This window comes from Lepidochelys kempii, chromosome 9 (assembly GCF_965140285.1).
Source record: "Lepidochelys kempii isolate rLepKem1 chromosome 9, rLepKem1.hap1, whole genome shotgun sequence".
Taxonomy (NCBI): Eukaryota; Metazoa; Chordata; order Testudines; family Cheloniidae; genus Lepidochelys; species Lepidochelys kempii.
Window position 1 is genome coordinate 9,631,392 of NC_136388.1, and position 19,830 is coordinate 9,651,221.

A 19,830-nucleotide genomic window follows, 5' to 3' on the forward strand; every position below is an offset into this window, starting at 1 on the left:
ACAAGTCCTCCTTTTTGCGAATACAGACTAACATGGCTGTTACTCTGAAACCTGTTCTTATAAAATAGTTTGCAGATATAACTGGGTCCTTCTCTGCTTCTTAATGTCCATTAACACATAGCTTTGACAGTCCTTTCACCCATTTTATCCCACACTCTTTAGTACGAACATATTTTATACATATCTTGTGCTCTTAAGGTCTGATCCAAACTCAATTACAGTTGATACAAATACTCCCCCATTGACATCAGTGGGCTTTGGATCAGGCTCTTAAAGCAGAAGGTCTGATGCTTATTCTCATTCTCTCTGGTATGTGTCTGGTGCCCATCCCCATAGTATCTGAGCACCTCGCAATCTTTAATGTATTTATCCTCGCACACCCCTCTGAGATGGGGCAGGGCTTTTATCCCCCATGCTATAGATGGGGAACTGAGGCACAGAGAGACTAAGGGCCAGACTCTAGGTGCCTAGAGATGCAGATAGGCAGGTGAAAACCTTTACACATCTGGCCCTACCTGACATACCCAGGTCAGCCTGGATGTCTGTGGCAGAGCAGGAACTGGACTGCGGTCTCCCACGGCGCAGGCTTATGCTTAAATTACTGGACACTAATGATACATCTACACTGTCCCGCAGTTCAGACTATGGGTAGGAATAGCAATGCACACCATAGCGGTACCCTGTAACTTCCCTTCGTGGCTGCAGTGGGCATGGACTGAAAGGTTCCTAGTTCGCGTGAACAGTTCTCTTCAAACAGGGTTACATTAATGCGAGCTAGGAACCTTTTAGTTTGCGCCTGCGGCATCCAAACAGGTGAGTTACTGTGCAACGCTTGAAGGCATGCTGCTGTTCAGTCCCCTGATGGTCCACACTGCAGGGTAGTGTAGACAAGCCCTAAGGCCCCTTATCGCTGCTCTGGAGGGGCGGGACATTGAAGCCCAGGTTGCCAGTTTTTGATAGAGGCAGCTTCTCCCTCTCATAAAGCTCCTCTGGGTCATCAGACAGGAGCCCCAGTCTGGCAGAGCTGAAGAAATCCCTCAGAGAGGCCGGAGTTGATTGTCTTAACTGGGAGGGGTGCGACGTAGATATTGTGGGCATGGAAAATGGCAGGGGGAATGGATAAGTGAGGGAGCCTGTCAACTGATCCTGGGGGAATCTCTCTAGGGGCCCCAGCTTTCTCCTGACTGCTCCCCTTTAATGCACCTACAGTTAGACCAGCTCTTAAATTCTTAACCTAAATTGAGTCTATCAGCCCTTAAACTCCAGGGCTTGCAGGCGTCCTTTGTCTCTGTGTCAGTGTCTTACGGGCAACCTGGCCTGGGAACCTTCCCCCTCTGCTATCCCATTCTGTTCTCCCTCCTGTGTAGCTGGACTTGTTTTCTTTATTGGTCGCAGCTGTGGGTGCATGTCTCCATGACTGGCCGTTCTGGCAGCTGTGTTGGGGAGTGGTCAGTCTGATCACCTGTAAGCAGGGAAGATGCTCCTGTCCCTTATGCCTATGCCCAGTATTGGGCTTGTGAACCCCACTATGAGCCACAGATATTATAGCTGGGGAGTAGAGCTAGTCAGTGAAGCACTCAGCTGACTCCTTAGCCCTCGCTGCATGCTGATCCCAAGCGCCCTAGATAGCCCAGTGCTGTGGCCCCCAATGGGCACCTTTGGTTCCCTAGTCACACCCATCAATCCTTTGATTTAAACAGTGGGGAAAATGAGTCTGCCCTACGTTTTTCTGGTTTGAATGTCACCCACGTGAAAACCCTTCTTTTCCCCACTCTTGTGCGACAGGGAGACGTGCATGAGCTTGGTAAGCTGCTGATGCAGGGCTCCTTCAACATCTGGACCGATCACAAGAAGGGCCATAGCAAGGTGAAGGACTTGGCTAGGTTCAAACCGATGCAGAGACACCTCTTTCTCTACACAAAGATCCTGCTCTTCTGCAAGAAACGGGACGAAAACACAGACGGCCATGAGAAGTCTCCTTCATACAGCTTTAAGAATTCTTTAAAGGTAATGGGCATGGTACAGAAGGAGAGGCGAGGTATATATCCACTATTGAAGCAAGTTTAAAATAGCATGGAGGTGGACGTTTTAAAGACAAGATTAGAAGTATGAAAGACCTTTTCTATTGAGGCAAGTTGAATAAGGCAGCAGCTCTGGGAATGGTCTTATTTTTAATTGGGTGAAACACCTGTTGGAGATGGGCCAATGAACCTGGAACTTCAGGCGTCTTTGAAATCCAAAACCAGGTCTGGCTCTGAATTTTTTAATGGACCCCTCTCTTAATGATTTGGTGAATCACCCACAACCCTGGAAGCTTTTGAAATCTGGATCTGAATTTTCATCTGAACTCCATGACTTCTATAGCAGAAAGGGCCCCAGATTCCAGGGGAAGTTAGTTAGCTCAGTACAGAGTGAAGCCTCAAGTGTTCTGCATTGGCTACGTCCTATAGAGAGGAGCAGGGATAAGCAGGTTTTGGGTCCGTCTCTCATTGTTCTAGATAGAGGGCCCCGTCATGCTCTAGTTTTAGCACTGGATTTTGATGTGGAGTGGATGTGAATGTGGATGTAGATTTTAGCAATGGAGCAGGACTGGGCTTGTGAACTCCAACCTATATTCTGTTACAAAAATATCTACAAACGAATCCCAAAAAACTTGATGACTCTTGAAATGACTCCTGGGGTGATGTGCCAACGCCTGAATCCTGACATTGTTTATTAACATTAGCTACACTACTGGGGGTCAAATTCTCCCATCAAGTACTGTACAATGGTGTGATCCTTTGGACTTCAGTTGGCAACATCTGGGACAACATTTGGCTCAGTGTGTGTGACGTTGCAATACACCAGCCATTAATCATGTCTGTTTATGAAGGCATCAGCTGTTCAAAAACATAAAAGTAATAGAGTATGTGTGTATTGTATCTAAGATTGGATAAGAATTCCAATTTGGCGTATGTTATTGCATGTGAGCGAGCTCCTGCTCTTTGGATCTGTAGGTGGAGGGCCTCGTCCCTATAAGTACACTTGGCAGAATTCTCTTTTTATTTTTTATGATTTTGACAGATCATATCAGTGTGTATTTTAAGCATTTTTAAAGATTTTTATCTATTTCAATGTTTCAGTTGCTCAAAATTGGGGGAGGGCAGCTAATAATTATTTCATGATAATAGACATTGAGATTCAAAAAGTTAAAGCTTTATAACCATTAAAACACAAATTGTCCCCATCACATGTCAAAATATACAAAAGTAAATATCCTTAAATCAAATGTTTGTCAGGCAAAGACTTATCTGTAAATTTTCATGATTGTTCATGGAAATGTTTTTTCAGCCGTTTGTATGTGGCCAGTGAAATCGATATTTACTAACACTTAGTGATAAAAATTGAATCCTTACAAGCCTACGTATAAAGAATTTTCCCTCCCCATGCTGAGGGGCAGAGGTGGAGAGCCGTTAGCTTTGCTGTATATACACTATTAAAAACAAGCACCCCGTCCTACAGTAGTGAGGGCACCCAAGTAGGCCTTTACTTGCTAGACAACAGTCTAGTTAAGGTTGAGCAACCAAGCACTCAGAAGTCAGGTAATGCAGAGTTAAGTTTCATCACCCAACTTTAGCTGTGTTCCCCTGTGTATATGTTTTAAAATATGGCCTTGCTTTCTATCATTGCATTCAACTTGTCAAATAATACAATCTGAACACGTGTAAAAACAGGAATATCGGAGGTAACCTTTAGTAGAAAACACCTACAGTATATAGCTGACTGCACTAGTGCAGCGTGTAATATAGCCTCTGTATCTAACCTGGTGATCTGGGAGATGAGAAATACAATATAAGAGTTTTATAAAATTATAGGCATTAGCTTTGTTGTGTTGATATTTTTAGTCTTTTGTCCTCATGTGTTTGGAAACTATCAAAAGTACTACAGTTTTGTCCTAAATCCCCCTCCAGGTTCTTACATGATATGATTTGCCAAGCTGCAGCCTTAGGGCTTAATCCATAGAGATGCTGAACATGGAAGCTAAGGGAGTTGTGGGTGCTCAGCACTCAAGTCCTTACCACAAGCATCTTAGGCTCCAGTTCCCCAATAAGATTTGTGCGGGCTGAGTCCTGCATTGGCATGGAACACCACTGAAGTTAACAGGCCTGCACACAGGAAGAGAGATCATTTCACAGAGCCCTGGGGTGTGATCTGCAAGGTCCTGATCCAGCAAAGCACTTACATTTGATGATGGAGTCGCTGGGACCATTCACGTGCTTAAGTTCTTTGCTGGATGGGGACCACAGTGATCAGCACTTCACAGGGTCAACATTTGAATTTAACAAATGTGCAGCTACTGAGTGCTTTTCTGTAATCTCTTAGTGAGAAATACTGACAGTTAAAAGAATCATATAATCATAGAATATCAGGGTTAGAAGGGACCTCAGGAGGTCTAGTCCAACCCCCTGCTCAAAGCAGGACCGATCCCCAATTAAATCATCCCAGCCAGGGCATGATGCAATGATGCAAAAGGATGCAATGGTGAATTTTATGTTGATTAAAAAATAATTCGAACATATTTTATGCACTCTGTAAAGGTATCCAGAATAGGACAGGTCCTTTTTATAGTGCCCTTCAGAGGGGATATAATTTAAAAGTAAGTTAACATTAAGTTCCTGGTTTTCCTTTTTTATTTTGAAACAGATGAGTACTGTTGGCATCACAGAAAATGTAAAGGGTGATAACAAGAAGTTTGAGATCTGGTATAATGGCCGAGAAGAGGTCTATATCATTCAGGTAAAGACAATGGTTTCTCTAAAGGAGTTTGCTTCCTTCCAGCCATGTTTCCTTTAACAACGTTGTAATTTCCTTTAGTGGTGGAGACAGAGAGAATATGAAGGAAACTAGATTGTGATTTTAATGTTACTGCCTTTCTCAGAATAAGCACATTACTAGATTTCAGAGTAGCAGCCGTGTCCGTCTGTATTCGCAAAAAGAAAAGGAGGACTTGTGGCACCTTAGAGACTAACCAATTTATTTGAGCAGAAGCTTTCGTGAGCTACAGCTCACTCACTTCATCCAATGAAGGGAGCTGTAGCTCACGAAAACTTATGCTCAAATAAATTGGTTCGTCTCTAAGGTGCCACTAGTACGCCTTTTCTTTTCACATTACTACAACAACAGTGATTCTGAGCCTGCCCTGTCATGCTGCTCATGAAGTTCTAACATCACCTTTATCTTTGAGGAAATTTGTCATGACTTTGGTGTGGATGAAAAAGAAAAGAAAATGATGGAAAATGACTCAGGAGTCCAGATAGAAAAATAATGATGGGAACTTTTAGATCCAATGTAATTTTTCATTTTGTAAAGTGCCCTACGCTTTTTTGGTCCCAGTTCTGGTCATAGAGTTTTCTCACAAGGAAGGGCTAAAAGTAAATTTTAGGTTAAAGCAGCAGTAGGATTGCCAATGTCATTGAACTATATCTGCTTTGCACCTTTCCTGTGTTTATAGGCATCTTCCGTTGAGTTGAAAAACATCTGGATTTCTGAGATTAGAAAAGTCCTGACAGGACAACTGGAAGCATGCAGAGGTAGGACATAGTGTGTGATCTTCGTGATGTTGCATTGACTCTGTATCTGACATTCAACAGGGGGCAGCTAAAATGGGTTATTGAACGGGTACGTGCTGCCAAATGAAATCCGAAAGAGTAGGCCCAATATGTTGAAAATCAGCGTAATTGTTTGTAAGTGAAACACATGACTGAAGTTTGACCCTTATTAAACTAGTGAGCATCAGTCTTTTGCCTTGCTCATAAAACATGAAAATGAGAGGGAGGATAGTCCAGTAGGTAAGGTGCTAGTCTAAGATAAAGGCGATCCCAGTTCAATTCCCTGCTTCACCACAGACTTCCCGTGTCACCTTGGGTGAGTGACTTAATCTCTCTGGGCCTGTTTCCCATCTCTAAAATGGGAGTAGTAGCACTTCCTGATCTCTCAGGGTGTTGTGAAGATGAATACAGGAAAGATTGTGAGGTGCTCAAATATTGTGGTAATGGCCCATTTAAGTACCTAAGAGAGAGAGAGAGAGATATAAAGAAGCATTAATATGTTAGGCTTTGTGATTCTATGGGCAATGCAGACTGTACAGTGAGGTCTTATATAATTCTTCCTTAGGAACTGTTGCCTTTAACCCAGGAGCACTGAAACAATTTGTAGAGTGGGGGTGGTGCTGAGAGCCCTTGAACCAAACTGTAAACCCTGTATATGCCAGAAACCACCTCAAGCCAGGGGGTGCAGCAGTACACCTAGTTCCGGCACCTGTCCTTTAACCTGCATTAAACGTGCCACAGCAATGAGATAAAATCAGGTAAAAAAAAAAAATTGGCCAAGAAAATGGATGAACTCAGCAGTGAAAAGTAGCTTGCAAAGAAACTCTAAAAGAGGGGGTGTGTGAATGCAGTATGCTATTAAAGTTTCACTGGTATGAGTTTGGGGTGGATTCATGCGTGAGTGGTGAAGCCAAGAGTGAGGGATGCAGGTTATCCCAAGTGAGTGCCTTGGTGGCACATGCATTCTGTTTGTGCCATGTATCTTACAGAAAAAGAGTCTTTTAGAAATAGCATAGAGAGGTTTTAAAATATATATTATGGGTGCCTTTTTCTCACATTCCTCCCTGCTCCATCTGTAAACCAGGCTGCCTTCCTTACTGTGACTCCAACTCTACTGCATTCAGAGGGAGACAGAAATTATAAATAATTGAAGCCTCTAGAACAGTGGTTTTCAATCTTTTTTCATTTGCAGACTCCTAAAAAATGTTGAATAGTGCTGTGAAGACATGAGTGGAGAGGAGGTGTTCAAGTGGTGGTCTGAAAACTTATATTCCATAGGACGTACTACAGGGAATCTGGGCTGAGCCATACAGGGCTAGTATAGTGGGTTATCTGTGTCACGGAGGTAGACCCACCCTTGCTGCCTGTTTTATCAAAATTTCCTTGGGTTTAAGCCATGATACAAGCAGTATCTCACTGATTCTCTATCTCATTAGTGATGCCCCCAAAATATTGTGTCCTGTGTTTTAACTTGAAGATTTTCACCTGAGCAGCACATTTCAGGCATATTTCGATCCAGGGATCTGATTTGGATCCTTCTCTAGTTATTATTAATTCAACACCTGAGTCCAGTCTTCTTTGCCATGTTCTCTTATGTGTCCACAAAAAGGAAATGATCAGTGCAATTTGGAGCTATTTTTTTTTCTTTCTCTAACAGAAGCAAGCCAGCTACACCAAAGAATCACGGAGAGTGTGTACCATGCGCCGATGAATTCCTCCAACTCAACCAGGTAATCACAGACTGAATGGTGACCTGCCAAGCATTGATATCAGAATATCTTTTACCTTTTCCAGTCTCAGTAAATTTAGGTGCAGATGAATTACGAATGTGCTGTGTTGCTTCCCAGGCATAGCATTGTCTTCTTCACTGTCCTCAACCCACATAAATGCAGACAAAGATTTTGCGTTTGTACAAACCCATAATCTCAAAGCAAAATGCACTCAACAGACTGGAGTTTGCTTTTCTAAAGGAACCACAGGCACCCATGAATTTGATCAGCAGCAAGGTCAATTGAAATTGACCCATTGAAAAGGATCATGGACTTTAATGAGGTTTAATGAGGGTGAAGATCTCTGGGTAAAATTGTCCAGAGGACAGAAAGAGAAAACAATTCCAATGAAAGTAAAATGCAACCAGAAAAATTTATCAAACCAAGCCAGATATTTAACCCTATGACATGGCAATGTAAAATGCTTGAGTTTCCAAAGCAGAAATACTAGGTATAATACTACAGCCAATGGTTTATTAACTCGAGGAACCACTGGCCGCATATGTTAGTTTAACCTACAGCAGATTAAACAGAAGGAAAAATGAGGATCTTACTGTCTTGACTACCTAGGGAAAGAGGATGTTGGACAAAACACCTTTTGTCCAAACTGTCACAACAGTGCAAGGCATGGTGCATGGTGATTGCTAATATGGGCAGTGGGGCAAAGGAGAGGCCTTTATGAAGGAACTCTGACACAATCTGTCCCACCAGCTATCCTAACCAAGGAGACCATGATCCTCTCTACTATGTGGCTCAGTGGGATTAAAGACACAGGAATTAGGGTACAAAATGTCCTAAGCCAACAGAAGAGAAGGAGTGAACCTTTCCCTGAGCCTGCTGATGTCCATAAATAGCTATTCTGCATGGTCGGGGTTCCATGGATTTTCTTAGGTGGACCCAGAGGTAAGGAGACATGGATTCAGAGGACAGACACACCCTGTGACATGCTCCCATGTAGAGGATGATCTCCCTATGACTGTGACAAGCCTGAGCAACCCTGTGATTGGAAAAGATGCACTGGTTAATTCCAATTCAGCAACAATATTGTCGGAAGCGCAACCTGTATCACCAGTGCCCCTGTGGCTAGAAACTAATTAATTCATCAGACTGTTTCATCCATAGAAATACAGCCCATCCTGGGTTGCTCACACATAACATGTAACAGCTGTTATGTTCTTTACAGTAATACAGTAAACCTTCATTGCAACACCAGAGAAGTCTGACTGGATGATGCCATCTCTTTGTTGTTATGCAGTATGCTTTCTTTCATCTAGTCATAAGCAGCCACACCCACTTTGTGCCGTGATTCCACAAGATAAAGCCGGGTTGGGCTGGGTCAGTATTTGGAGCAGAGACCTCATAGGAAAACTCAGTGTTCAGCAGGAAGTAGTCAAAGTCAGAGTTCCCCAAGGCAGCGGCTCATCGGGCTGACACAGTAAAGGAACATCAGTTTCACAGCTACCAGTACAGGGAGTGACGTGACCAGTATCGCATCCACCTGCCTGTGACTTCCCTAACCTGATGTAGCCCTATAGCTTCTGAGTGAATTGGAGGTGGCCTTTCAGCATGAGATCATGTGAGACTCAAACCTGCAACCTTCAAGATTGTAGTCAAATGCTGTAACAACTCTTTCAGAAGACAAAGACTTGCAAAACCACTATCCTGGATGCTTGTGGTAATTAAAGATTGCAGGGCACTTTTTGCAAGAGGAATGGTGTTAACCTTGGTGTCTTGGCTAAATTGCAACTCTGCTCATTTAAATTCTGCTTATCTAAATTCACCCCACAGCTTCAGTTCCTACCCTGGACAATTATGTGCTGCTTTTGTGCATTGTTAAGTAGATGTTTCATCCAAGAGGTATGACATTTCAGTGATGGTGAAACAATCCCTTTATGTATTTTTATATCTATTTCAGTTTACGAAACTTAAATGGGCCATAACTTTAAATGTTTAACTATAAATGAATTACTATTTTCATTTTCTGCTTATTTGCAAACAATTTAGTCATATATCCATGTATACATATACTGTACATGAAGACAGGTGGCTACACAAACCAAGCATCTCTCCTTTGAAACGCTATTTTATTTTCCTGGAGATGAAGTTTGGAGACATAAGTGCTGTAGTAAGCGCAGTCGGGAAAGTAACTCAAATACTTTCCTGGTGGACTGTTTTTTCTAAATGAACAACCTATCCTAAATTCTCAATTACTGAGGGACAATCTTCACTCGTTGATATATTTTGCTTTCCGCCACCAACCTCTCTGTATAACTTTTTTCATGAGTAATGTACCCAAATACTTGGATGCTCAATATCTAAACTGCATTCTTAAATTCATTCACCTAAATTTGGGTTATTGCTAATTATTCACTATATGTATCTTATGACTTTAAAAACAAACTTTGTATTTGTGGATAATCTAAGCACTATACCCAGATGTAGAAACACTCTTTTCTCAACCTGTATATTATATAATTTGAACATTCGCTTTAATAAAATTTTCGCTGATTTCTTTCCCACTGTCAGAGGGGACCCAGTAGGTAGCCTCTTCCTATATCAGCTGCACATTTACAGCTTATCTCAGCATAACAAGAGAGAAACTGTTAGAAGAGAACAATGCAAAAATGTCAGTATGTTTTGGATTTGTTCCCTTGTTGATTTTAAAAATAATCCCCTACATCTAGTTTCAAGAACAGATTCAAATTTAGTCCAAAGAGATTCATAAACCTTGGGTGATATTCCATAGAAAGCAGGTCAGATGTTCTAAATAAAAAAGTGGCTTTCAGAATGCTCTGCAGTTTAGGAAATAAATTCACTTTATCTCCAATAGTTCAAAAGCATAGGGGTATAAAATAACACTTTGTGCCTTCTCTGTGGGTCCTACAGCGCAGATATTTGGAAAGCGCTATGTTTCCCAAAGGTCCTGTAAGGTGGGTAATTATTATCATCCCCATTTTATGGAAAGGAAGGTTGAGGCATGCAGATGGCATGTGATGTTGCTAGACATCATTGGGGTGAAGCCCTTAGTAGGATTACAAAAATCATAGTGAGGATAATGAGAATATCCACAGCTACATTGGGGGGATAAGACATGTGTAGAAGTGGTATAACCCCTCATGTATCACAGCGTAAGCCAACACTGAACTGACGTGGTCATTTAGAAACTTTCCTAGGGGCAGGTTATTCCAGAATTGTGCACTCTTAAGGCCACTGCACCATCTTCTAGAGCAGCTGGGACTGGCCACTGTTGGGAAAGAAAGTGTCCTAGCAGGGAGCATAGGGTAGAGAGGGGACCCTCTTGTAACCAAATGCTCTGTTCTTTCAGCAGAATTCTCATTCTGCTACTAATAAACACTCTTAAAAAATCATGACACCCGTGCCACTCTGCTGTCGCTTGCAGAAGTTAATAGGGTGAGAAGGGGTGATTTGGATCCAGATCTGGATTAGGTTTGGTCTTGGTATTCAGGGTTTGGCTTCACAGGCCAAATCAGAACCTGATCTTGCAGTCAGTGGCACCAGAATCTCCTGAGCTGCTTTTGATGAAATTTTGGCCCAGAATGGTGGAAATCTCACAAGATTGGCTGCTTTCCTGAGTTTTCCACCATTTTGTGCCAAAATCTGTCAAGAATGATTCTGGCCACATCTGAGCCAGAAATGGGTCCCTTCTAGTTTGGGAGCTGTCTCACCAAAAGCATAGGGGTGGGTTTGGATCTAGGGATTTCTATCCAAACCAACCCCTCACCCCAGATTTGAACTGGTTCTGATCTGAGGTTCCAATCGCACTCCATCTCTGATTAATGTTTCCCACCAACAGGATGTAACACGAAAGGCTGGAGTCAGTGCTCAAGTTATGTGTGTGGGGAACAAGGGGATGGAATTATTGGTTATGCCATAGCTACAACACCATGGTAGCCCGCTGAGGAGGACATTAACATAAAAGTGGTGCCTTCAGTCACCGTGTGATAACCTAATAATGGTTTTGTTTCTTTTGCCCAAAGATATAGCAGGAAGTCATCAAGCATGTATGAAAATAAATCTGAGCCATCAAACCGGGAAACATCTAACGACAGGAGCAGAAACTCCAGTCCCAGCACTAGACAAAAGAGAGGTAGGGGTTCCGCGGCACTGTGGAATGTTATCCCATGGCGCTGATATTTATATCTCTGTACACCCAGCTCTGGATTCTTCAGACTGTTGGGATGAATCAAGCTTAACATTGAAAACAAGGTTTTACAAAACTTACAGTCGGAACTTAGTCAATTATGTCCATGGTTATTTTTTAAAATCGCAGTGTAAGCTAAAGTAAACTTCAGAAGATAACTGGCTGATTATTTAGCCGGGGACGGTCAGCTAACAGGGTTCAGACCATAATTATTTAATGACAGTCTCTAATAAGTTCTCAAGCTGCATTTTTCTTACTTTACCTAATTGTGAATCTTGATTATTATCAATGGAAATATTTTTTTCATTGGTCAACATTTACCAATAAAAATCTAACCCTTTCAAGTCTAGGAGTTATGCATAGACCTGATTTTTAAATCAGGCATATGTACAATGGGCATTTAATTTGTCCATGCAGTTGTATCCGAACATCATATACTTGTGCATGCAAATAGATAAATATAGTAGTTTCTGCAGGCAGTTACCTGATTTGCATGTGCGGTTGTGATATTTGCCAATTAGGCATACATCTGTGCACCTGACTTGTTGAAAACTCTAGTCCTACATCTAGACACACACACACACACACACACACACTGTAGCCCAAATGACTTCCGCAAGCAGAAGTGCCGAAATCAGCTGGTCAGGAGGATGCATTCAGTATGGGAACCTGGCCTATTGCAACTCACTATGGCTGCAGAAGAAAGTGAAGGTCTCGAGGCAACTCAGGGTGGTACAACATGTAGAACTTGAAGCCCAACTTCTAAGCAACATAGAGCATTGGGAAACAATGGGAACTTGTGGTCAAAATGTCCTAGTGGCACCCATCTGTGCAGAGATATGACTTGAAGTTAAGTATTTGATTTCTTTCTCCTTTTCCCCACATTAATAAACACTTTAAAATTAGGGTGAAACCCCCAGACACACACACACACATCTTACAATTTTCCTTGTGACTCCTTAGTGACCAAATGCCATGAACAAATGTCCCTTGCTTTACAAGGATGGAATGTACAAAAACCTTATTTTCCCTGTTCTTGGCATCTTTAGAACCTATTCCTTTTATATTCCTTGCAAAATGCTAGTACACACACACACACACACACACACACTTATGTATCGTTCCCTTTGTATAGCAGCTTGTCTGCAAACCAGGAAGTGATGGGATGTGCTTGTCTTTGGAATCACAGTGTGTCTGTTGCTTGTCAGTCTGGATATTATCTGGATGCATTGTCTCTCTGTGTTTCCCTGGTACTTCAGGTCTCCATTTGCTTCTCCTTGGTGAAATCAATTGGCAGTGAGATAGTGACAGTGTAAGGCAGAGGGCCTGTATGGTCAAGTGGTCAAAACACAGGATCTGGAGTGAGGAGACCTGGTTTATAGCCCTTGCTCTGCCATAGACTTTCCTGTGTGACATGTCCATTATAGAGATAGAAGACATGCAAAGTTTGGCAGTTGTGTTTGGATCTGGGACCTGGGTTCAGGTCCATTTCTTTTACTAATATGTGTGGGTGATTGTGACTTCTCCAAGTAAATGTAATTATCAGGGAGCTTGACTGTTTATTCAGGTAGGGGATTGGTTTGTTAGTTTTATTGGCATGTGAATGCAGAGAAGATATCCCAGCTAATCAAGTGATACAGTGCATCATTGTATGCCAGCTGAATTGCATGGAGGCTGTTGGAAAGATGTCAGCCGGTAAGGCTTAAATCACAGGAAGCATCTGAGTAACCGATTTAGACTCCCAAGTGAAATACCACAGCAGTGGCCTAGTGGGTTGAGGTGACAAATACTCATTGTCAATATTTTTCCTGCATGATAATGCCTCATCTCTTATTTCCCACTGGAGCCAGGAGCTGCTGCCTATTAAAATCACAGCGACACTTTTTCACAGCACAAGGCACCAGGTTATGTGTTTAATTAACTTGCTGCTAAACTGTATTTATTTTCCTTTTCAAATAGCCACATTCCTCCACAGTTTTTTGTTTTTACTCTCCATGGAAACTCAGCAAGCCAAAATCATCCCCGGTGCAACTCAGTTGATTTATACCAGGGATCAGCTTGGCCCAGCTAGTTTAATTTACCTGGCTTCATGTCACCTCTTCAGCTGTATCACAAGCTTGGACTGAATCTAAAGGTTTTGTTTCTTTTTTCCCTTGTCATCCAGCTCCACCCTCTCCTTTCCCATAAGCTGAAAGGGTGACCCTTCCTGTCTTATTTCTTTTCCCTCTGCCTCTCTCTCCTAGCTGATGCTTCCACCAGCCTTAACCTTGAGTGCTCAGCTCTTGCTAGAAAGCGATTCACATTACAAGGTCTTTCCAACCGCAGAGCTCCACCTAAAGGTAAAATCACCCCATGCAGCATTCAGTCTCCAGCCATCTGTCTCCTGTGTACAATCCCATGATGTTCTCTCCATTCCGTGGTGCCATCCATCACTACCTCCTAAGGTGCTGCTGCATCCCATCCAAACGCACGCACATGCTCCTCTAGTCAATCCTTTTTTACAAAATTGCTCCCATGGCAGTATCCACAAAGTTTGTGTCTTTAGTGTGGTGATGGAAAGCGTAACTGACGAGATGCGAAACGTTCATTTTTGCATTCAGGCCTCTCACAGGAGCCTAATCGTGAAAGAGTCTATTAAATCACAGAACAAACACACACACACATACCCAACAATAACTTTTTCCACCGCTTCTTGAGTGGGGAACACCCAGCCACCCAGCAATGTTTTGCTTTCTGGTGTAACGTGTTAAATTTTCATTTGTGAGATCACTTAGGCTCTGTAAGAAACTGTGGTCAGTGGTTAATAAAGCATGGTCTAGTGGTTATGTCAGGGGACTGGTAATCAGGAGATCTGGAAATTATTCCTTCACCTCTCTGTTCCTCCGTTTCTTCATCTGTGAAATGGGGTATTGTGAATCTTGACTCATGAATGTTTGGAAAGTGTTTAAGGTCCCTGGAAGGAAAGTGCTGCATGCTTCTGGGGCCATTATGCCAGCAGGAAGAAGAGGAAGTAATTTGGACAGTGAAAACGGGCAATAAAATTTGCAAGCAGTTTTCTGAAATGACTCATAGACTTAAAGATCAGACGGGACCATCATGATCGTCTAGTCTGATCTCCTGCACATTGCAGGCCACAGAACCTCTGACTGTTTGATGTTTTTTGCTTTTCTCCTGTTCTGATAAGTGACATTTTCTTTCCAAGTGCACCACGAGGCCAAAGGTCAGTGTAGGATAATGGAGAGTGGACGCATCAGGAGAGGAAAATGTCAATGAATAGAAAGAGGCAAAGTGGAAGCATTACATTTAAAAAGTGACATAGCAGAGGAGAACACACCAAAAACCAAAGCAGCCCCAAAGTCCTTTCGGCTAAGATAAGGCAGCACTAAAGAGAGAGGGTCTAAGCTGCAAAATCCAGTTCTGGATTTTGACTCCAGGGGATGGCAGTTTTCAGATTTGGTTTGGTCAATTACAGAAACATTTGAAAAAGTCAAAATCAGATTCAGGTTCAGACTGCAATTCAGTTTGGGGCTTTTTGAACCCTTGGTTTTGGTTTGGGCCTTTTTCCCTCTTCTGTCTGCAATCATCTCAGTCCTTGTGGGATCTGTCTTCTCCTTCTATTCTCTTTCCGGGCAAAGGAGAATACTGAAATACTTACGGTGCTATCCCTGTGGAGCATGGGCATTACTCAAGCTATTGTTGATTTAGGGTCCACTCTTTTTAAATGCTAAGCACCCTAAATCGTTGACTTGCAGGATCTGGTTCTGACTCATGATTCTTTTGACACATCTAAAACATGCTACATCATGCATGTGTTTATTGATTTCAGTTTGTTGTTCTGTTCTGTGCGCTCAGGGGAGCGAGATTTGATCCTCTCTTGGCATGGACGAAGCCCATGGTAGTAACTGCAATATGCAATATCCTGCAGGACACTGTCATTTCGCTGTTTAGTGATGGGGTTTTTTTTGCTCCTGCTAGTACTATAAAGAATGACTCATCAAGATACAGTACACATTAGAAGAGGGGGTATAATCCAATAACAGTGACAAGGCTATACTGGGGTTGCTCAATGGATTTGACCTGGGCAATACAAGCAGTGTGGCTACTGTGCAGACACCTTTTCTGAACAACTCTCGCCAGGTTGCATAGCTCATGGAAGGAAAAAGTCCTATTTAAAAGCAAGTAGGTATCTTGGCATTGACCTCTCTAGGTCCCAGTTCTGCTTTCCTGCCACCCTCAGAACTGCCCCTGAAGTCAATCATCTCCATGATCTTTTAAAGGCATCTAGCATGTATCTGCAGGGGTGCTGGAGTCTGGATGAGAAAAAAAGTCACCATCAGTATCCTGAAAAAAGGAAATACTAAAGAAGATCTAAGACCATGAATGGAAAGTGGAATTTTAATTGCATCTGGCCACGCTAAATACTGGGCCAAATTCTGTTCTCAGTTACAGCAGCATAAATCTGGAGTAATTCAATTATAATTATGTGTTGCAACTGACAGCAGAATTTGGCCTGTTGTGTTTCTTCAGGATTATAAGTGGGTGTAGAAAGGTGTATGCCCCGACACAGAACAGTGTGTTTGTGCTTTTACAAGTAAATTCATATAATAATCTCAGAAGCGTAAACTTTCCAATCATGTTACGGAGGCATCAGTAGCAACACCACAGTAGTTAAGGCTGCATTAAGCTTTTTACTGAACAGCTAGGATGTCCTCCATTGTTGGCAGCCGGTATCAAGTGGAGTGCCCCAAGGGTCAGTCCTGGGGCCGGTTTTGTTCAATATCTTCATTAATGATCTGGAGGATGGTGTGGATTGCACCCTCAGCAAATTTGCAGATGACACTAAACTGGGAGGAGTGGTAGATACGCTGGAGGGTAGGGATAGGATATAGAGGGACCTAGACAAATTAGAGGATTGGGCCAAAAGAAATCTGATGAGGTTTAACAAGGACAAGTGCAGAGTCCTGCACTTAGGACGGAAGAATCCCATGCACCGCTACAGACTAGGGACCGAATGGCTAGACAGCAGTTCTGCAGAAAAGGACCTAGGGGTGACAGTGGACGAGAAGCTGGATATGAGTCAACAGTGTGCCCTTGTTGCCAAGAAGGCTAACAGCATTTTGAGCTGTATAAGTAGGGGCGTTGCCAGCAGATCGAGGGACGTGATCATTCCCCTCTATTCGACATTGGTGAGGCCTCGTCTGGAGTACTGTGTCCAGTTTTGGGCCCCACACTACAAGAAGGATGTGGGAAAATTGGAAAGTGTCCAGCGGAGGGCAACAAAAATGATTAGGGGACTGGAACACATGACTTATGAGGAAAGGCTGAGGGAACTGGGATTGTTTAGTCTGCAGAAGAGAAGAATGAGGGGGGATTTGTTAGCTGCTTTCAACTACCTGAAAGTGGGTTCCAAAGAGGATGGATCTAGACAGTTCTCAGTGGTAGCAGATAGCAGAACAAGGAGTAATGGTCTCAAGTTGCAGTGGGGGAGGTTTAGGTTGGATATTAGGAAAAACTTTTTCGCTAGGAGGGTGGTGAAGCACTGGAATGCGTTACCTAGGGAGGTGGTGGAATCTCCTTCCTTAGAAGTTTTTAAGGTCAGGCTTGACAAAGCCCTGGCTGGGATGATTTAGTTGGGGATTGGTTCTGCTCTGAGCAAGGGGTTGGACTAGATGACCTCCTGAGGTCCCTTCCAACCCTGATATTCTGTGATTCTATGATTGTGCTAGTGTCCCTCATAAGATGTTTTGGCATGAAAAGGTGCTACAGAAGCTGTAGTTGTTACGCCAGCCATGCTAATTTCTGTCCCAGGGGAAAGACTCAGTGAGAAGTGAGGTTTGTCAAATAGAAATGAGGGCACAGAAAAACCTCTAGTGTCTGGACACTGAAATGGGGAAATACAAAAAGAAAGGAAAGTGAAAGATTTTTTTTTTTAGATCACTACTAAATCTCTACAGTACCGTAGTTCTGTAGAGCACACTGAGATATTCAGAACATTGTAAGTCGGAAACCACCATAAAGTGTACTGCACCCCAGTGTTCTTCTAGTCCTAGGAGTAGGATAGCAACAGAAAAGCCAGGGATTCCTTCCCTTTTGATCCTCAGAAGATCTGGGGGACCGATTTTCTCAGTTGCTGAATCCTGGAACAAAAAGGTCTCTGTAATACAATTGCAATCCTGCGAACACTTAGGCCATGATCCTGCCTTAGAATCTATGGAAAATTTCAGTGCAAATAAAACAGTTTTGTTTTCATTTACATTTTTCTTTGAGTGTTTTGGGGGTTTTGACAAACATCTGAAAATAGCACGTATTCAGGTTTTGGATGAAAATAGATTTTTTTTCACAAAACCTCTCATGGAAAAAAGTTCCAACAGAACATTTTAGCCCTGTTCGAATGCTAAGTCCCATTGAGGCCATGTGCCATTAAAGTAAATCACATGCCTTTAATGTTTTGCTGAATCAAGATTTTACGCACATGTTTTGCTTTACTCATATGGGTTGTGTCCCATTGATATCTATGAGACTACTCATCTGAGTCAAGTTACTTGTGTGCTTGCGTGTTTGGAGGATCAGGGCCCAAGGACCCAATCCAGAACCACACAGAAGTGAGCAAATTTTCTCATAGTGTGGTCCCATTGAAGTCAGTGTCATCGGAGTTACTCCCAGGCCTACTTGTTCGCAGGATCAAGCCTTTAACAAGTGTTTGCGGGTTTTCAATACGTTTAGCAATGCCACCTGCCTTCTGGAGCTGGCAGTTAATTAGTCCACGGGTCTCTTTTACAAAATACTTTAAGACAAAGTCAGCTGGAGGAGGTGGAGACAGCTCACATCGAAATCTGTGCAAGTTGTGTCCTCTCTCTAGAACTGAATTTGGCTCCTTGAAAGAAAAGATCCAGGGCTCCAGATCCTGAGCTGATGTAAATCAATGAAACTTCCTGGCCTTCAGTGGAGTCATGCTGATTTACACCCGCTGAGTATCAATGAGTCCCTAAATACCTTACCGAACCTGGGCCCTAGTCCAGAAGTGTTTATTTGTCAGTGTTTTTCAGCCACCAGTAAACCAGTCATCGCAGAACAGTTCCAATATTTTTCTTCTAAAAATCCACATAACCCATCTATTAAACTGTGCCATTTTAACTGTCCTGTTCATCTCTGTGTGGTTTGCAATTGTACTCACCCTAGTTTGGTGCTAAGATATTAATTGGTGCTGGTTCCCCCCTGCAATACCTTAAGGGTGGTGTAACGGTAAATGTTTTTAAAATATATTTTTCTATGCATGTCACTTACGAGATTGTACATTTCTTGGCAACTGACCTTCTTACCCTTTTTCAGCTGCTGCTTTGCTTTGGACCTGTATAACCTCCTCTGCTTACTAACCTCTAACCCTGCCTTGCCCTGCATCTCTCTGTTCTCCCAGATCCAGAATCTAAAGAGAGAGAAGTTACCCGTCGCTTTTCCCTAGCCTCCTCCATCAGCACCACGGTCACCACTTCTGCTCTGACCAAAGGTACTGTCATACTGCCTGCTAGGCGAGCTTGGTTCCCCTTCACGCTGACTGTGATACATCTACTGCCAAACACTTATGTTTAAGGGATAAGTCTGTACATCAGGCTCAAGTCTGATATATGCAGAGGGCTGCAGAGGGAGAGTGATCAGGGCCAGAATGTCATCTGCAGAGAGAGAGAGAGGCCCAGCTGGGCCTATGTATCTGAAACATTTACATGCATATGGAACCTGATCCCCTTTCCATTGAAATCAATGGGAGTTTTGTTGTCGACTTCATGGTCTATCTGGATGAATATACCTCAAACAAGTCCCACCAATATTCACAGAAATTGAATTTGCTTTGCCTGAGTCTGCACCCGTTTTGCGTTTTCTTCCTGTGACTAGTCTATCGGACACATTCCCTGGCAGGAATGTTCATAGAAACAGCAGACTTGGATAATAGAAAATATGAATGGAAGTGGTCAGTTCTGAGCTCACAAATGCAAGGGTTTGCACAAGACACATGATTGTAAGAGTCATGTTCATCCAACAGTGAGGAAACTGAAGCATATCACCATGAGATCTGTGTGTGCATTCGTCAGGCAGTCTTCACAACACAGCACTCCAGAACAATTTATAGGCCAAGAGCTATTTGCAGAAAGTACTCAGAGCTAACGAAGAAACTGGAGCAAACTTTAAGCTGTTTGCGGGCAATTCACAAACAGAAAAAGTAGCTAAATTCATTTAGTAAAATTTAGAGCTAAGCAAGTAAAATTTACTTGCTTAGCTCTACATGGGATCAAGCCCCTTATTCTTAGCACAGTTGGCT

General features: G+C 42.7%; 1 protein-coding gene across 5 annotated transcripts in view; it reads left to right on the forward strand.

Annotated features, from left to right (window-relative positions):
* MCF2L2 (MCF.2 cell line derived transforming sequence-like 2) overlaps positions 1-19,830 on the forward strand; it is a 319,822-nt gene that overhangs the window by 284,945 nt on the left and 15,047 nt on the right. For 3 of the 5 annotated variants that reach the window (XM_073359253.2, XM_073359256.2, XM_073359254.2), the window contains exons 22-28: positions 1,786-2,007; positions 4,684-4,776; positions 5,492-5,570; positions 7,246-7,318; positions 11,356-11,465; positions 13,763-13,858; positions 18,934-19,023. In XM_073359253.2, the coding sequence (XP_073215354.1) occupies positions 1,786-2,007; positions 4,684-4,776; positions 5,492-5,570; positions 7,246-7,318; positions 11,356-11,465; positions 13,763-13,858; positions 18,934-19,023 (763 nt within the window). The remainder of the gene's footprint in view (positions 1-1,785; positions 2,008-4,683; positions 4,777-5,491; positions 5,571-7,245; positions 7,319-11,355; positions 11,466-13,762; positions 13,859-18,933; positions 19,024-19,830) is intronic. The other 2 variants (XM_073359257.2, XM_073359259.2) reach the window with 2 other exon arrangements.